General features: G+C 47.1%; 1 protein-coding gene across 1 annotated transcript in view; it reads right to left on the reverse strand.

Moving 5' to 3' along the window:
* Positions 1-19553, reverse strand: part of ADCY8 (adenylate cyclase 8) — a 217938-nt gene that overhangs the window by 41012 nt on the left and 157373 nt on the right. Inside the window, exons 10-11 of the mRNA XM_039219469.1 lie at positions 13245-13446; positions 11128-11217 (exon numbers count right to left, since the gene is read on the reverse strand). Of these exons, the coding sequence (XP_039075400.1) occupies positions 11128-11217; positions 13245-13446 (292 nt within the window). The remainder of the gene's footprint in view (positions 1-11127; positions 11218-13244; positions 13447-19553) is intronic.

Below are 19553 nucleotides of genomic sequence, written 5' to 3' on the forward strand. Positions count from 1 at the left end.
GAGCCTGGGTCTCTGCTGCCTTTCTCTTCCCCACATTCCACAGACGGGCCATCCCAAGTCTGCAGCCTCTGCTCCTTTCATAGAGCTCACATCCATGCCGTCTCCCCTCCTGAGCTCTTTCTGTTCTGGTTCTGGAAGAGTTTCTGGCAGCTCTGTTTGCTTGCGGCCCCTCACCCCCACTGAACACACATGGTCTTTCTCTCTCCAGAATTTCTAAAATACAGACGTCATCAAGCCACTCCTCGGCCTGAAGGTCTTCCAGGGCTCACCATTCCCTCCAATGGCATTTTCCTTTCTGCGTCAGAAGCTCACAAGGTCATAACAGATCAGATCCCCCTTTACTTTCCAAACCCAACATAGTGCTTCAGCCTCACCATCTCCTTGTGTCTCCCACGGCTGTTTCTGGACTTTTCTGGGCCTCTGTGCTTTGCATCCTACCTCTTGCTTAAAGCTCGTCCATGTGACTTAGCCTCACTTCTCTGACAAGTGTGAGCTCGGGTGTCCTTTCCTCGAGAAGCCTTGGTGCACATCTCCAGGTGGCCTGGAAACTGCCTCGTTCCTCCACAGCACCCCCACCCCCCATACCCAAGATAAGATCTAGCTCCTTGTATTGGAAGTAGCTGTTCAAAGGGCAAGTTTGGGACCACTCAAGCTGGAATACCAGAGTGGCCCCTACCAGTCAGTCTGCCCAGCCACAGCTCAGCCTTCAGGAGGGTGCTGTTCAGCCCACTTTTCTGACAGAAGCATCTCACTGTATCATTCTGGATGGCAGGACAATCCAGTAGGAAAAAAGAATAAAACCTACATTATCAAGGCCCACTTGGTAGCAGTACTTTGATCTTAACACACTTTTTCCCTTGCAATTTTCAAAATAACTGGCTACAATGGGAATCATATTTCCCATTTCATGGATGAAGAGATAGAGGCTCAAAGAGCTGATGTAAGCCGTTCAAATTCTCACAACTGGGAAATGGCACCAAGGACACCTGAGAGCAATCCATGTGCGTCCATGTGACTCCAGTGGGCATACGGAGCGTGATAATTCTGCAAATCCATTCCATCCCTGTTATGCATGGCTCTATGTAGCAATTGGTGGTCTCCTCTCTCCTATTATATAGACAGACAACTTCTGTATGGGAAGAGGAGACCAGTAGGTATTTCTAGAATCTCCAAACAACTACAGAAGACAGGTTTATTGGGTTCCTAAGCCAAAACAACTAATGAGTGTATACTTTCAACAGTGATATCAAGTGACAACACCATGATGAGACCCCACTCAGGGCAAAGGTCCAGTGCCATTGTGATGCATGGGGGTAGACTCAGCAATGAGTAAGGCAGTGTTCCTAGAGACATCCCTGTCTGGGGTGCCCTTCACTTCTGTTTCTCTTTCTTGGTAAGTCCAATTCTGTCCTTCTCTCAAATGTCTGAGGTGGTTTCTTTCCATCTCTAAGATCTTCCCTTGGCAAGATTTTTGGGTAACTCATCTTGATGTCTCCATGCCATCATTTTAACAAATAGAGAGGGAAGATAAATAGACCCAAGGCGTCCTGTGTCATCGTTACCTGCATCATGATGAAGAGTTGTGCACATTTTATCAGAGCAAATTATGAATCATGTATTAAATCAAAGCTGTCAAAATGATTGTGCCCTTGAGCAAAACTTGACGAGGGCACAATAGTTAAGTTTAAAAAGCGTAATGAGGATTTCTGGAGTGCTAGGTGTTGGGAATTCCAAGGTGAGTGAGAGATGGCCTGGACCACACCCTGTGGTCTAAGAGGTGAAGCAGGCATGGAAACACCAGTAACACCGTGCTGTGGAAAGTGCTCTCCCAGCAACATGATCAAATATGATGGAGCACGGGGGCAGAAGGAACACATGTCTGGAGAAGAATTTGTGGGGCAGGTGGATCTAAACTGGACCTGAGGGATGGATAGGATTCACACGACAGAAAATGGAAAGGGAAGACCATTCTAGGAAGATAGAATGACATGAACTCAAGAGCACAAAAGACCAATCCATAGCACTCCTGCGGTATGTTAAAAAATCACAAATCATAATGAGAGGTAGGAACACAGGCAGGCAGATAAATTTAAAATGAATTGCCCTCCTCCTTTCTCTGCCAAGACGTCTGAAATCATCATAGTTTAATACAGTCCCACACTTGCCGAATGGACGGATGGATCTTTCTCCTTTTCTGATCTCAACCAACGGGTTAGTGCTCTCTCTCCAGCTCTACCACTTCCCTCCATTCCACTGAAAGGAACCACCCTGTCATTACCTTGCACAGTGTAGGGAAATTTCTGCCTTAGAGTATAAAGTTGAGCCTCATCGTGATGCTGTAAATCACAGGACACCAAAGGAATGGAGCCCCTGGATAAATAACGTCAGGAGCTTCTCCTCTGTCTCTTTTGTAGCTTGAATGAATACTGGGAGTGAGACCAGAAAATGGAGAGGAACAGGAAGCTACCGGAGTATTAGGACTTTGTGAAAACCTCTCTTTCAGTTGGATCTGGACCCCATACATTGCACATTTCCTGTAACGTGGGAGGATGCTGGACCTGACACAATTACTAAATTTCTGTCAAATGACAGTCTCTGTGTTCTATAAGTCACCCCGGGAACTCAGAAGCCCCACAGCCTCTAGAATGTTCCCTTCAGGGGTCCCAGCTTTAAGGGGTTCACAGGTGTGGCAAGGCAGAGACAGGCGGCAAAGCCACGTTGTAAAAATTCTCATATGTACCACTGGAAGTCTGCCCTATACTCCAAAGTTCTCAAGGAGCCATGGATGGGTTTCAGGTTTGCAATGGATTCTGTAGATCTAGGAATAAACTGTGACGTGGGCAAGTACAGGATGGATTGTAATTAACAGAGAAACGCTGAAGGTTTAAAGACAAGTTTGGGGACCTATCCAATAGACGAGGCAGGAGCTAGTTTTATGTGAAGGGGAGGAGAGAGAGGAGTCAGAACGGGCGCTAAGCATTCCAGCAAGGATTAGTCTATATTAACTAAGAGAAAAAAAACTGTGGAATGAGGAGAGGGAAAGTGGATGCATTCGGTTTTAGGCTTCTCAAGCGTTAGGTATTGAGGGTGATTCAATAAAGATAGTTCATGGCCACTGCAGGTGTGAGGCTGGGGTTCAGAAAACAGATGGGGCTGGAGACGTTTAGGTGACATCGTTGAGTTGACCCCACAGCTGTGGAGACCACCCAAGCAGAACATGAAAAGAAAAGACAGAAGATACAGAGACGAAAATGTAGAGACTCCCATATTTTAGGGGCTTTGGGAGGAGAGAAATAAGATCATTGATTAGGGATTGTTGGGGGTGTGAGTGAACAATGAGAAGACAGGGAAAAGCATAGAGTCCAGAAAATAAAAATAACCATAGATGGGGCACATGGGTGGTTCAGTCGGCTGAGCGGCATACAGGCTCAGGTCATGATCTCATGGTTCGTGAATTCGAGCCCCACATTGGGGTCTCTAGTATTACCACGGAGCCTGCTTCAGATCCTCTGTTCCCTTCTATCTCTGTCCCTCCCCTGCTCAAGTGCGTGCACACACACACACACTCTCTCTCTCAAAAATAAAAATAAACATTAAAAAAATCTCCATAGACAAAGAGATTTTGAGAAGAACATTTCAAAGGCAACATGTAGAAAATGTCTTCAAAATAACTTAATAGTGGAAAGCAGGATATAAAAATTTATATGCACTACAATCACAGTAATGCAAAATACGGGCATAGAGGGGACATGGCTTTGGAGCGGATTATTTCCATCTGTAAAGTTCTTTAATCTGATCGTAACACCCAATATCAAATGAGGCAATGGGTGGAATGCACTGTTTTTCAGTGAGTCCCTGTATTCCCAAGAAGTCTACATCCCACGTTGTCATGGGGTTCTCTGCCTTCTTCCTGGTTTTTTTTTTTTTTTAGTTTATTAATTTATTTATTTAGAGAGAGAGAGTGAGAGAGAGAGAGCAGGAGAGGCACAGAGAGAAAGGGAGAGAGAGAATCCCAAGCAGGCTCCACGCTGGTAGCACAGAAGCCCAATGCGGGGCTCAATCCCATGAACTGTGAGATCATGACCTGAGCAGAACACAAGAGCCGGATGCCCAACTGACTGAGCCACCCAGGTGCCCCTGCTTCTTCCTAGGTTTTAATGATGAAAAATAATAACACCAGGATTTGTATGAGAAATGTTAGGGATGGGGCAGTTTCCAGCAATCTCTGATAAAGAAAACACATAAGCTGTGCATTCTAGGGGGAAAAGAGACCCAATAATGACACATCAGTTTTGACCAGGAAAATAGAAAGATCGCCGCAGTGGGCACTAGTTATAGCCACTGGTACCCATGTTAGGAAAAACAAGGTCAGAGGCATTTTGGTAGCGAGGCTGAAATGTGGGTTGGAGAAGGGAGACAAACATGGAAGATGTGCAAGTGTGAGGCAACCTAGGTCCTGACGTTAGATGAACACAAGGTGAGATGGGTGGTGGGGGGTGTCAGGTGGGGGTGCGGACGCCTATGCATCAGGGGTAAGTTGGTGGAAGGTGGAAGTAATAATTATAACTGAGCATCTGCTGAGCACAGATCCTGTGTAAGGTCCTTTATGAATGACTTTATATTCTTCATTTTACTTAACTCTTAAAATGATCCACTATTCTTATATCCATTTTACAGAAAAGAGAAGTATATATAACATTTTTCTGCTTCCAAATAATTGAGATTTTCTTCTTTCAGATAATACACTGACTTGGGGAATTAGAAATCAGGCAATTCCTTTTAAGTCTTTACTGAAGAGAAATTGGAGTCCATGTCACACAAAGGGTCAAGGGGAGCAATAAATATCCAATTAAATTTGCAGGAAACAAGTATTTTGCCAACTAAACCACAAATTCGTTCCTCCACACTTGTTAAATGAGGATCTATCAGGCACCAAGAATTGTGCCAGGCCAGAAGACATCAAGCTAATGTCAGGACATTGTCATAAAGTGTCATAAATGACCTCAGCAACAGGTGCATACTGTCCTCCTAGAAGGGGAAGGGAAAGAGTATTGCACAGTGATAACCTGAAGGAGTCCTTGAACTCCGACCCACGGAAGTCACTCAAGCCGGGCTTCTGTGCCCATCTGGTTGCTGCAAACCCTGTGGCATTAGGAACTCACAGAACAAGAGGGGCAGAGAGTCAACATTTTCAAAAATCGCTGCCATTCAAAGGAAGAAGCCACACATTCTGATCCACACAAAACCTGATTCTCAATTATAACCCTTAGTACAAGCAGCAGAATGAAGGGCCCAGAGGCCAAGGCCAGGGGCTGCTCTGCTTCCTCTTGAGCCTCCCCTCCCCATGCGATCCAGCGTGATGGTGTCAGGAACTTCCATGGGTGCGGGAAGAGATACAGCCAACCTGACGTTCCCCACTGTTTACTGGCTTGTGTGAGGCAGGGGAAAGAGGCGTTTTGTCGATGCTGTGTGCTCTGGTACAATCTTCCTGTGCTTTGGCTTATTCTAGATCCTGATTTCCATCATTGACATTCCCCCCCCACCATACCCCCATACCAGGGGAATAAAGGCAAGCGTTCCTTAGTTCATTATAGTTATTAGCTTAGATGTCTCAAAGAAAAAACACAAGTAGATGTAATGTTTATGTCTGACTTGTGTTGAGGGCAGATGGACTATTCTAGAAATTTCCTAGAAGCAACTACATTCTCAGTCAATACTTTGACCTCAAAATCCTTCCTGGGAAGACACGCCTATATTAATGACATCTATAAATAATGATTATCCCAGGAAAGCTATGAAGCAAACATAATCTCAGAGTATGCACAGTAGCTATCTCTTATGGAAAGGCATCCCTGGAAAATATTTTTGAAAATACAGGATGCTGCTGATCTTGGCAGTGCTTACTGGTCGATTCACTGTGGTCACTTGGAAGACTCTGGGCCTGTCTTGGCTCTGCTTCTTGGATGGCTGAGCTCAGATCCTTGTAAATTACCATCCCAATCCATTTTTCAAAAACATCAAGAGTGCAGTCTCTCTGTATTTGATTCCTAAACAGCAATGTCTAGCCAGCACACGCATCTCAGTGACTTTCAGAAATTAAACATGTTCCCAAAGGACAGCAATTTGACATCGTTAAACATACATCTAGGAAGTGTGTGTGGTCAGCTAAGAACAAGAGGAAGAGAGGAACACAGTGGCATTGTTGGAATAAGTGTGTGCCTTCCAAGGCTACTCCCTGGGCATGGGCAGCAGTGTGGAGTCTAGAAGGATCTGGCTCCCTGAGAACAATGCAATGCAAGGTGGTCACCATCTTGTATACAATGGGTGAAGCCAGAAGAGCAGTATTATGAAAGGGAAATAACTATGAAAAGATGGCCTGTTCAAGTTTTTAGTCACACATCGGACACATAATCATGTAGATGATCTCATGTTTGGAGCGCAAAAGCCCTGTGCATTTAAAAAAAAATGTGTTCCAGCCCCGTCTTCCTTAAATGCCACGTGGGCAGGCACTATTTTCCCCAAGGTACCAAAGACTTCAAGAAAGAAAGAAACTAACATTTGATAAGTGTTTTAGGGCGCCTGGGTGGCTCAGTCCATTAAGCATCTGACTTTTGATCTCAGCTCCGGTCATGATCTTCCTGTTCATGAGATTCAGTGTTTACCGTATGTGATCCTATCTGTCACCCAAACAACCTTATGGGATAGGTATTGTTTTTTTGTGTTTTTTTTTTAAATATTTATATTTATTTCTAGGAAAGAGAGAGAGAGAGAGAGACAGCGTGAGCAGGGGAGGGTCAGAGAGAGAGGGAGACACAGACTCTGAAACAGGCTCCAGGCTAAGAGCTGGCAGTCAGCACAGAGCCCGACGCGGGGCTCGAGCCCACGAACCACGAGATCATGACCTAAGCAAAAGTCGGACGCTCAACCGACTAAGCCACCCAGGCGCCCCGGGATAGGTATTGTTAATAATCCCATGAAACAGGTGAGAAAACGAAGGCTCAGAGAAGTTAAGTGACCTGTCCAAGGCCACACAGTAAGTCAACGGCGGAAGAGTCCTCGCTCATTTGAGGTGAGCACACTGCCTCTCCCACCCTCCTGTTCTGTTTTCCATGTTCTGTTAATGTCCTTGAAGACCTAAGTCTAAGCTTTGGTGAACTGGGGCTTGTTGGTTTCTGGCTCACACTGCTTTTATGGCTTTTTGGCGCTTTGTGGGGAAAGGCAATTCCAAAAATTGATTATCATCTGGGAAAGAAAACACATTAATCTTCTTCATGTGCTTAGGCATAATATAAAATTGGCTCAGTGTGGGAGCAAAACGAGCTTGTAGAACATCCCCCCTGTTCAACTTAAAAAACGTTCTGAAATGATAGTGAAGCCATCTCACGCTCATTCTTTGTTAGAATGTTCTGGTGGGCCTGCAAAAGTGTGGGAAAACCTAAATGTATCCTGAAGAGCAGCTGGGGCATTTTAGACCACACTGAATAGCGTTCCCACCGAAATCACATGGCATTCAGACTCCTCTCTGAGGAGTTGACCAGAGAAAGGAAGGGCCTAGTTTTTATAGCCGCTTTCAGAATTTAAAAAATCTGCTTATTTGCTTGTTCACAGATTTCTTTTTCTTTTAATTGTTTCTCTCCCTCTTTTTTGGCTCCTTCTGGCTTTTCTTCCATCTCCTTCTTTTTCAATGTACCCCCCTCCCCTTCGTCTCTCATCTTCTTCATCATGACAGCTGATATTTAATGAGCAAAGACACAGATAATTCCACCCCTAGGCAAGACTGGCTCTTAGGACCCTTTAAAATGTTAGCAGGCTCTTATTGTTCTTGCAAATATAGTTGACTATTAAACTGTGCCAGCGAAGACAATAAAGGGGGTCGACTCTAAAATGCAGGTCCTCCCTTGGAACCTGCCAAGGACCCCAGACAGGTTAGTGCATGGGATCTACATTCGTTTTACAGACCCGTGCTTCCTTCCTCCCCCAGCCTACTTCTCAAATCATAGCTGGAATGCAGCCTTCTTCACTCTCATTTACTGCATCTGCATTCATTTTTAGGAACTGGCAAGCTCTAGTTCAAGACTACATTATACTTAATACCAGATATTAGAACAGCCTCTTATTGTTATATCACATCACCCAGTTCATAACACATTTTCGGACTGAGTGCTGTGTCTCAGGGGGTGAGGTAGAGAGGGCGGGTGAAGAAACCAAAGCTCAGGGAGACGAAGTGATTTGCCTGGGGACACACACATGGGCGAGCGATGGGTGGGGCTGTGTGCCGATTAAGCCTTTTACAAGGTCTGAAGTTCTCATTCCTTTTTGGTAGACAAATTGTTAGGTAGAGAAGCATAGCCATGTATATCAAGATGGCAACTGGTTGGTCAAATTGGGTTGGTGGTGGTAATTGGTGATGGAAGGAGTCCAGCTCCCCATCTTTTTGGCTAGTGGGTGTCCTGCATCTGCGGGGATGCCTGGAGTTAGCAAACTTTGTCTGTAAAGGGCCAGACGGGATGTATTTTGGCTTTAGTGGGTCACGCTGTCTCTGTTGCAACTACTCAACTCTGCCAACTGTACAAGCAGCCACAGGTGATCGGTAATAAATGGGTGTGGCCAAGCCCCAGTCAAACTTTACTTACAAAACAGGTGGCAGGTCGTATTTGGCTGGAGGCCACCATTTGCTGACTCCTGAGCAAGATCATCCTTTGGTTGTGGGAGGAAAGTATTGAAACGCTTCTTTATTTTATCTCATTTTTTAAAAACATTTTTATTTTTTGAATACGGTCCTTAATGTACACGATACATTCGCACAGTGATAGAGGAATGTAACTTCCAGGTAAACATATATTGGAGTTGTGGGCTCAAAACCTTTCCACAGGAAGTAATAAATACATCACGGCTGATGTTTAATGAGCAGATACTCTGTCCCTGGTGTTCCTTTAGACACTCGACATGAATTAATTCACTTGATCTCGCAACCACCGTTGAGGAAGGTTCTCCTTTCATCCTCGTTTTATAGATAAGAAAACTGAGGCACAGAGATGATACGCCACTTTCTGAGGACCAGCAACGCCATGTGTGCTGTGGTCCTGAGTGTGGGGGCTTGGGTTGGGGTCAAGGGTATATACACTGTTGTAGAGTGACGCGGAAGCCCAGATCACTAGTTCATGAGCACCACCCTCAAGTCAGATGACGTGGGGAGCTCAGCATCTGCTAACTCACCTAGGGAGCACCATGAGAACGTGATACTCCCACAAAAGCCATATGAAGAAGGTATTGTTCTTCCCACTCTACAGACAATGAAACTGAGGTTCCGAGAGAATAAGAGCTGACTCAAGAATCCACTGGGAGCGAGTGCAAGGGCTTGTGGTGAGTGAAGTCCAGCCCTGCCTAGCTCCACGTATCTGACTGTCGGCTGACTTACTGCCTCTTGGGACACTCCTCCTGCCCTCCAAACCGAGACATTCTAGGGGAGCTGGTGTCCCAAAGAGTCCATGAAATCTGTGCTCACTCATTACTTGGTGGGAAGAGGTCCCCCAGTGAGAGTAAGCCCCCTCCTGCCCTGGACCTCCTCAAGAAATGCCTAGTTCCTCCCTAGGGACCGAGCCTGGATTCAGAAGCATGAGGTCAAGAGCAAGCCAGATATGGTTTGAGCTGCAGTTCCAAGTCTTGATAACTGAATTAAGAAGAGAAGGACAGGAGGAAAGAAGGAGGGAGAGAAGGGAGGAAGGATGAAAGGCAGGAAGGAGTGGTACTGAGCGGCACCGAGCAAGTGACTCTCCGGGACCTTGTTGTGTTACCTATGAGGTGGAGATGACAGCCTGCGCCTGCCTCAGCTTGGGGATTTAATGATGCATATCACATAGATGGTCTCTGCCTTGTGTGGGGCCTGAGGCTTTCTCTCCCTTTCGGAGCATCCCTCACACCGATTTCTCACACCTGGCTGAGACAGAGAGAGCCTTTCTTCCACCCAGGTGTTGGCAGGGTCTTAGAGAACAAGGGTCTACCTGGGTCCTCAGGGTGTGAGGTTGGCTGGGATCTGCTGGGACATCCCAGCTGTCCTTTCTCCTGACTCAGAACTTCTGTCCCCAGATGTAAAGGTCTGGGCCATGGCCAACAGCCTAAGATCGTCCTTTGCCCAGTGCTTCAGGCTTGACCCCCAAGGTCCAGAGCCAGACCAGTGGCTCTCTGGGCAAGGGAAGGTGAGACTTACATAATCATGGCGGGTGTCTGTTGGGACACCTCCTGACTCTGTGTACTGTGCTTTGCTTTTAGTTGTGGTTTTCTGTGTTTGTGAATTACTAGCTCCCTTCCGTCTTCCTTCCCTCCTTCCCTTCCTTCCTTCCTTCCTTCTACTGCCTTCCTTTTCCTCTCCTTCCCCTTCCCTTCCTACTTTCCTCCTCCCACCCTCCCTCCCTGCTTTCTGTCTCTTCCTCCCCTTCCTCCCTTCCCCCTTCCTTCCTTCCCCTTCCTTCTTCCCATCCTTCTTCCTCATCCCCTTCCTTCCCCCTCCCTCCCTTCTTTCCCCTTCCTCCCCCTTCCCTGCCTTCCTTCCTCTTTTCCCTCTTCCCTTCCCCCTTCCCTCCCTTCCTTCCTCTTATTTATTCCTTTCCTTCTTCCTCCCTCTTCCCTCCCTCTCTTCCTTCCCCTTCCCTCCCTCCCTGCCTTCCTTCCTCCTTTTTCTCTCCTTCCCCTCCTCTCTCCCTTCCTTCCTGCCTTCCTCTTTTCCTTCCCCCCCCTTTCCTCCTTCTTCAGTGCAGCAAACACCATCTGAGCCATAGCTCTGCAGCCTGCCTACACCGGAAGCAACAGCACATTCTGCTATAGGATTTTGAGATGAGCCAGGGAAATGAGTGGGGGAGGGGGAGAAAGAGGAGGAAAATGGATAGCAATAAAGGTGAAGAAGGAAAGCAAGGAGGAGGAAGAAGAAGGGCGAATAGGGAAAGGCTAGAAGTGGGAGGAGGGAAGGGGGGAGAGAAGGAAAGGCAGAAGAGAGGAAGGAGGAGGAGGCAGAAAAAGGGGACAGGTCTCTGGAGCGCTTTCAAAGGCCCTTCAGCCAGTCCTGCTTGTGGGCAGCTGGTGGAGGAGATCCCTAGGCCCAGGTCTCGCCAAGGGGAGCTCGAGAATAAATACCTCTGGGTAGGAGCAGATATCTGTAAACACAGCTGAGGAATTGAAAGTCAGGTTCTTCAAGGGTATCGACTTGTCAAAATCACACCACAGCTGCGGATTAAAAAAAAAAAAAAAGAACAACAACAACAAAACAAAACAAAACAAAAAAACAACACAGGAACAACAAAGTCAGTGTGAGTGCTGGGAACCGAGGAGTGCGTGCCGTCACTGCGTCATTCCAGATCGGAGGTGCCAGCTGGGATCTCTTCTTTCATTTTAAACAAGGCGCTGGCTCCGAAAAAGCATTTGCAAGCCAGTCAGGAAGCCAGGTTGAGACAGCTCTGCTGGCCCCATCACACAGGGTCACTGAGGTGTGTTTGTGGGGCTCCCAAGAGAGCCAGATGGCAGGAGGGGGCATCCCCCTGGGGGATGCTTGAAGCCTGTCTCCTCATCAAAAGCTAGGAGGATTCTAGGGCTCTGAGGGGCACATTTTCCAAGAAGACTCTTGGCATGGGGCGGGGGGGCGTTCTCTAGGCCAGCAACTGCTGCAGATTTTGTGGTGCTCAGAAAAGAATAGCTACCATTGGCCGAATGCCTCCTCTGTGCCAGACACTTTGGACAAAAATGCCTCACAAGCACCGTGTGATGTAGCTATTTTTATCCCCAGTTTACGATCGAAAAACATGAAACTCTGAGAATTAAAGTAACTTGTCTAGGATCCCCGAGCTGGTAAGCGGTAGAGCTGAGACTTGATCGCAGGTCTATCTGACTCCAAAGCCTCTGAACGTCCTATTGCATCGCTGTGGCACGGGCGGCCCGAGAGATAACCCTGACCTACAGTCACCGAATTTACTTCCAACTCCTGCACCCCAGAACTACCTGATTCATCAAGACTTGAGATCTCGGCTACACCTCCACAAGCCATGATCAATGGTCCTAAGCACCTCCATTTTCAACTGCAATAATGTGTAAAATATTCATTAGAGGATGACTTGGTTAGATTATGATTTTTCTCTTTCTTTATCCCATAGAATCCTTTACTACAAGGCCAACCACAGAACTTGAGAGCCAACGTACACTCTAACTAATTATTGGGCCATTCTGGGCAATGGATTTCAGGCAGTGCAAGCCTCTAACTCACAGGTTGACAATTGTGGGAGTCCACAGGGCATCCCCGAACACGTGGAGAACTTCTCTGAGGCCCAAAGGGCACAATGATGAGTTCAGCCACAAGATGATGCCTCAACTAGCCCCTTTCAACCTGCCAAGTTCATAACCTGGAACCGGATAAATCACTCCTAAAATCTAGATTCACTAAGTCATGGACAACACAGACTGTCGATACACAGAAAATGCTATCGCTATAATGTTATCTTTTGAGAGAGAAAATGAAATCATTAAAACATGGATCACTGAATTGAAGACAATGATAAATATGGCAGCTGGAGAGTCATCTGAGTTCAATACATCACATCCAATATGAACTCTGAGAAAGTCACAGGCAAGGTCTCAGCCTTCCTGAAATGCAGTTTCCTTATCCATTACATGGGAACAGTAATACCTACCTGTAGCACCTAGTAGGTGCTCAAGAAAGGACAGCTATTTTACTTCCATCCCCCCACTCCCAGAGATACAATTTAACATTTGAGAATGAGCGTGAGTCATGGAGTCAGACAGACCTTATTTGCAAGTTATTTCATGTCTCTGAGCCTCAGTTTCCTCAGCCATAAAGTGGGGATAATGAGACTTACCTCACGGAGTTCATGTGAGGATTAAATAAGTAAAACACATACAGCTTCTCCTTCAGTGCATGGCACATAGCAGGTAGGGACTTAATGAAAGGTAACTCTTATTTATGATTCTAACTGATGGGCCACTGACAATACAGAGACTTAAGGGTGTTTGAGCTCCTTTGGAGCAAATAACCTCCCCCACTGGGAAGAAGACAATTTGCCACCAGTAAAATGCACAGTTGACAGTAGCCTCATCTCTGTTCTCTGTCCCTAAGCTTGGGGCTGGACCAGGCACATGACGGTAAGTGGTATCGAGGAAGGCAATGCAAAAGCGGCAGGCTCCATAACTCTTCATCCCTGACTGCACACTAGAAGCCAGAGGGTTGGTGGGGTTGGAATGCTTACGATATTCAAGATGGCGCCCAGGAAATTAATCAAGATGGATGCAAAGATGATGACGTTCCGGGCTAAGTAGGTCTCGTTAATCCAACAGCAAGTTTTCCGCAGGACGAGAGGCAAACACTTATAATCTTCTGCCGTGGTGATGAGGACCAGAGCCGAGTGCAGCATAATCAGGATGGAAAACTGGATGGCCATTGGCATCACCCTGCAGGGAAACCCAGAATGTTGGGTCACTTGGCGTTAACTGTCTGACCCCCACTCACTGGACAATACTGGCAATCACATCCCTGAGTGCCCTTTCCCGCCCCTGATACCCAATAATTCTCTAGAGTTCTGTTTGTTCAAGAAAAAGATCATTAGCAGGAGACATTTTTATTACACCCACCCCCAGAATATTCTCTCTAGTGAGAAACTTTGGAATGACCCTCAGGTATTTCGCTTGATTTATTGATTCTGCCCCCCCTTTTTTTTTTGCTTCTTTTATCATTCATCTTTCTCACTATGCAACTGTTGCCAAGGCAACACTCTCCTGGAATTTTATCTCAACACCCTGGCTGTAGAAGGGACCCACATACCCTTTCCCCTTCAAGGTGGGCTTTATGAAACTCTTTTCCTCTTGGTCTACTCTGATGCCAAGAACTGAAACTTGGCGCCTGTTTCAAGTTGCTCAGTTTGTAGTGAGGACAAAGGTTTGCACAGAATACACTATATGCTGCTTGGGATCTGAGTAAAGGTGCAAACTGAACCATAGGTAAGGAGAATTCATCCTTGCCCAAGTTTCCAACTTCACTCCCAAGTATCCATCTTGAGCTTCAAGGTCTCAGCAAAGCTCTGCTCCATGGTAGTCCCTGTCTATTGGACACCTCTGCGGGGTGTCAGGCTGTTCCTAGCAACTTTGGTTATCTCAACCCCCCCTCCCCCCCATCTATGGAGTCATCTCTTCTTCACCAACCAACCAGCAAGCATGTGGAATTCATCCTTGTTCCCTGTTCTCTGTCCAGCCATTTGTGCCCTACACTGGCATCTCAAATTTCTCTACCTCTCTTCCAGCCAGAAAACTGTTGCACATTTAAGGGTCCCTTGATGGAAGTGGCTCCTTCCTCTGTATAGCGAGTTCATCCATGTGGCTTCAGCATCTTCCACTGGTTGGTGCTCAATAAACACACATTTAGTGAATGGAGTTGGACCTACCTTCTTCTAACAATGCCTTACTATCCTTCTTTCTGGATTTTCTCACTTATTATGAATAACACTAGTATTGGTAATGTACTGAGCTCTATGTGCTAGACACAATGCTAACTTTATAGAATAGCTTATTTCCACCTCTCGATCTCTTTTTTTCAGATGAAGATTTAAGGCTCAGAGAAAAGCAACTTCCCAGGGGTCACTGAGTTTAGTGCTGGAGCTATGATTTATAACCCACTGTGCCATCCTAATCATTTAGGTGGGTGACTGATCTCCCATGTTTGCGGTCATCTTTTTCTGCATATGTCGTTTCATCTACTTATTCATGCTTCCCAGGCACAGTGGTAGGCATCCTGGGGCACCTTGCCCCAAGACATATCTTCCTCATCCTTTAGGAGATCATCACCTGAAGGGGAATATGGACATACAAACAATGCACTATTGGATAACATGCTATGATCTCTAAAGGACTTTGAGCAACCATCATTTAGAAAATAGGAAATGCAATCATGGGAGGATTCACAAAAGAGGTGACATTGGGGTCAGGCCTTGAAAGGGTTTGAGGGAGGGAAAGTGGAGAGCATAAGAGCATCAGGAGAAGAAGAATGACCTGTGTGTTGAGAACATCCACTAACGCGGGTCATGAGGCTGTTGGGCTGGAGTGTAAGGGGTCTTATAAATGCTGTGTAGAAAGCTCCAGATATTTAATCAGAAAGGACACGGTCAGATCTGCATATCTGAAGGACAACCATGCTGGGAAGTGGGGGACAGAGGGAAGAGGAGAGAAAGTGTTTAACAGCGGTTTAAAAAGTTGGGGCCTGAGTTACCAAGAGAGGGACATAAGGTAGCCGCACTGATAGCTGGGAGATTCAAGGAAAGACGTGGAGGTAATCTTAGTGGTGTGTGTGTGTGTGTGTGTGTGTGTGTGTGTGTGTGTGTAAGAGAGGTGTCATCAAGGATCACACTCATGCTTTTACCGTCTTAATTGGTAAGTGCAGGAAGAGAAGCTGATCGGTAGAGGATAAAGATAATGAACTTGATTTGGGGCCAGCTGCATTTTTGGTGCTTCTGGATCATCTGGCTAGAGATGTCCAGAAGGTTAGGCAGTCAGAGGGGGTGGTAGCGGAACTCTGGGTCTGGGGTGATGAGGTGGTGGTTGAAGATCTGAGAAGTGGGGAGCTTGCCCAAGGAGGGTGAGAAGTAAGAGAACCACAGATGAAGGCACAGGAGAAGCTGAAGGGCTGAAAGAAGAGAAGGCAGCAAAAGGAATTTACGAAATGTCATCAAGTGAGCAGAAGAGGAGCATGTAGCACCAGGAAAGCCAGGGGATGAGACATTTGCAAGGCGGGGGAATAACCAAGCCCGGCAAGCCCCTGTGCATGCAGAAGCATCACCAAGGCTGGGAAGTCACTCTCCCCACGGCCCCAGTTTTCATCGTTGGAGGTTTTCTTTTTTTTTTTTCCCCCTTTTTAAAAAAAATACTTGCACAGTTTCGATTTTAAGGATCACCTTGACAGGAAATCTCTGCAGGCGTTCTAGATAAGAACAGAAGGTCTGTGCTGCAGTGGGGTCCCAGAGGGCTCTGGGCAGATGGGAAACTTCCCCCCACACAGGCTGGAAAAACACTCCTGAACAGCACACCATTATACTGGGCACCCAGGGGAGGCACAGGAAGGAGGATGCAGGTGGATCGCTTTGTCAGGCGGTCCCGGGAGAAAGGGGGCCGATTTCGAGGCTGATGCGTCTCAATAACATGAGGCAGCCCCTGAGAATGCGGATGCCTTGTTTCAAAGCGTGAGGCAGAAGCAACGCTTGCCAAGGCGACTCTTGAGAGCCGCTCAGCGGGAATCTCATCTCTCGTGTGGCCTCTGCTGCCATCCACAGTCCGTGGACCTCCACGGCGCTCAGGGCCACGAGAGCGGCCCTGGGCTCCTTGTCTCGCCTCTCCGCCCTCCACAGGCAACACTGAGGCACAGGCTCCTTAGGACTGTGCTCCTTCTACTTCTGTGCTCTCTCCTGGGGGAATGTCTTGCCTAGCCTTCAAGGCTCAGCTTTTCTCTGGATTCTTCCGTTGACACCTGGTAGAGAGCTGAGCACACAAAGCGCTCCATAAACACTCACTGAATTACACTTTTTGTGGGGAGAGAAGGGGCTGTTCCTCCCCTCATCAGCCTTCATAGGGAAAAGGATTCTTGCCCATTGTCTAGCCTCTGTATCTGCTGGGCCTCTTCTCCTAGACCCACTATGATGTTTGGGAAGCCAGAGCCATGACCTTCTCCTTGAGAAGAGGCTTGGCCATCTTTTCCCGAGCAGAAGTTCAGGTGCCCCCAGGAATTACCAATAGACAACTGCCCTGGTCTTCTTCATTCCTTTGGCACTGGTTGGAGGGTATGTGCGTTGTATAGTGCTTTCTGGGAACGGGAGCAGTGCAACCCCACCCTGGTGTGGGAGGGTGGAGTAGGTAGGGGAGACAGGTGGAGATCCAGGTGATTCAGAATGGACACTATGTAACCTCTTGATTTTCACCACATCCTGTCTTCCAGCTTATACCATAGTTTTGCAGACAAAGCAAGCATTTGCTTGGAAATTTACAAAACTGATGCTTTGCTGCCCCAGCTCTTGGGTCCACTTTTGGTGGGGTGTTTGGTATGTTTTGGAGCACTGTGTGCAGGATTTGCACACAGACCCCACCTGAGCCCATAACATGATCTTAAGTGACCAGCCCTCCCTTCTGGGTTTACTGAAAAGAAGGAAAGGGAGGTGCTATTGACGGAGTTCTTATGTTTCCCCAAATCTGTATATTGAACGCTAATGCCCACTTGATGGTATCTGGAGGTTGGGCCTTTGGGGGGTGATTAGGTAATAATGTGAAGCCCTCACAAATGGGGCCAGCGTCCCCATAAAAGAGCCCCCCCCCCCCGAGAACCCCCTGGCCCCTTCCTCCATGTGAGGACACATGTACAAACCAGGCAAAAAGCTCTCACCAGACACTGAATCTGCCAGCACCTTGATCCTGGACTTTCAGCCTCCATGACTGTGAGAAATAAAGTTCTGTTACTTATAAGCCCGCAGTCTGGAGTATTTTGTTACAGCAGCAGTTAAGACGGGAGGGACAAGCTAGGAGTATGGGTTAGTGAGTGGCAAGAGGGACCAAAACCTTGTGTGTTTGAACCGATAGCTCCAAAGTCTAACCAGTGACACAGCCCTGGGCAAGGTAACTAACTCTTCTGAGCATAATTTTTAATCTGCAAAACCAGAATGGTTAAGCACACATCTTAAAGGAGGCTCTGAGGTTAGAGTAATAAAGCAGTATGCTTAGCACATAATATGAACTCAAAGACATTAGTTCTCTATTCACAGTGAAATCCAAACATTACAAAAGGCGTTTTAAGGATCTACGGGAAGAGTATTCATGTCAAGACGCAAGGCGCTGCCGCTGCATCTAAAATTCCTCTATGAATCTCTGCAGCCGCTCTTCAGCATTCATTTCTTTATGCATGCATAAACATCAGAACAATGAATTGTAGTTTTTAAATCTAATTGTAGAGCTTACTCAGGTGCCCAGGGGTCCTGAATTTGCTTTGCGTTGCTGCTGTACATAAGAGGCAATGAAACCTTTCATTTCTGAAATCGAGTCTGAAAAAAATGATGAGGGATTTGCAAACAGCTCTGTCCAAAGCATTTGTAGACGTAAGTTCTAACTGTTCTCAGTAGTCTGTCTTTAAAACAGAGTCTGAGCTGGTAGCAGGACTGGATGTTTGCTGCGGAGGGAAGGATCAACGGGGGTGAGTGAATAGACTTAGCAGCTTGCGGTACAGCAGGAAACGGAAATTGGATCATACCCCAAAACGACATTTGCGTCACCCTTCAAAATCTGCAAAAAGCCTATGAGTCCAACAGTACATTCGAGCCTCATAGCAACCCTGAGAGGTAGGTATTCTTAGCCACTTGGACAGATGAAAATGTTACGGCCCTGGAAAGGGAAGGGAATCAGAATTTATCGAAATGGATACAGTTCTTTTCATTCTCATGGAGAAGTTGGCATTGTAATTTGCATTTTGCAGATGAGAAAACCGAGGCTCCGGAGAGATCAAGTACATACATGCAGCTAATAAGGTGCACAGAAAATAATAAGATCTGGTGCCTCTTTCTTTCTTTTCTAGCCTTCCTCTCTTGCTTGCATATTTTCCCTTTCCCCTCCCTTCCTTCCCCCTGCCCCCGCCCCCGCCCTGCTTCTTCTCTGTGTGTCGTCTACCTCATCACCATGCACGTAGACTGAGATACGCTGTTCTATAGTCACAAAAGATCGTTTCTGTTCTTTCCTCAGTTTGCCCTCTGGTAGAGGAACATCTGTGGAAATTTAGCAAAGCGCCGAGCAAGCATGGTCTTTGCCAGGGTCCGTTCAACTTTGCTTCAGGGGGCCGGGAATTAGCTTCGGTCACATGAGCAGAGCCCGTCTCCTCTGCTAAAAAGTCCATAACGGAAGAAATGCAAAGTGAAAGGCACCTACCATCTGCTTACTCACAGAGAATCGAGCAGAAACAAAACGAGCCAGAGAGGAAACAAGCACACGGTAATGAAAGCTTGCGCTGTGCCTGGGGCAAGGGGACCCTTCAATCCCCACAACACGTGGACTGTCTGGTCAGAGCTCAACTTGGACGTTTTCTACGATGTCAGTTTTTTTCTCTTCGCTGAGCAAGCGGGCTTGGGGTGCTGGCTGGTGTCTCAGTTTGTACCCCAAAGTCAGAGACTCGTGACACCAGCAGGTGCACGTGGATCCGAGTCTCTTCCCGTCAAGCCAGGGAGCGGGCATCAGGGCTGGCTCACCTTCCTTGGTCACGGCACTTAGGAAGGGAGCCTGCCCAGGCCACGGGAAGTGCCACACCCAGTTCCCTTTTGGCATAGTGACTCTTCCTGCCTGGGCTCCCCTCCATTTCCAGCCCCCCGCCCCCCGCCACCAGTCCATCTCTGCCCCGTCTAGCGAATTCTTCTTCTCTACTCTGCTCCACTACCACCACCACCATCTTGCCCCCACCATCTCTCACCCAGAGTTTTGCAGCTGCCTCCTACTGGCCTTCCCAATGACAGGCCATTCCTCCTATTCATTTTCCATGTTAGTGTGACCCT

This window comes from Hyaena hyaena, unplaced genomic scaffold, assembly GCF_003009895.1.
Source record: "Hyaena hyaena isolate Hyena2069 unplaced genomic scaffold, ASM300989v1 scaffold_820, whole genome shotgun sequence".
NCBI lineage: Eukaryota > Metazoa > Chordata > Mammalia > Carnivora > Hyaenidae > Hyaena > Hyaena hyaena.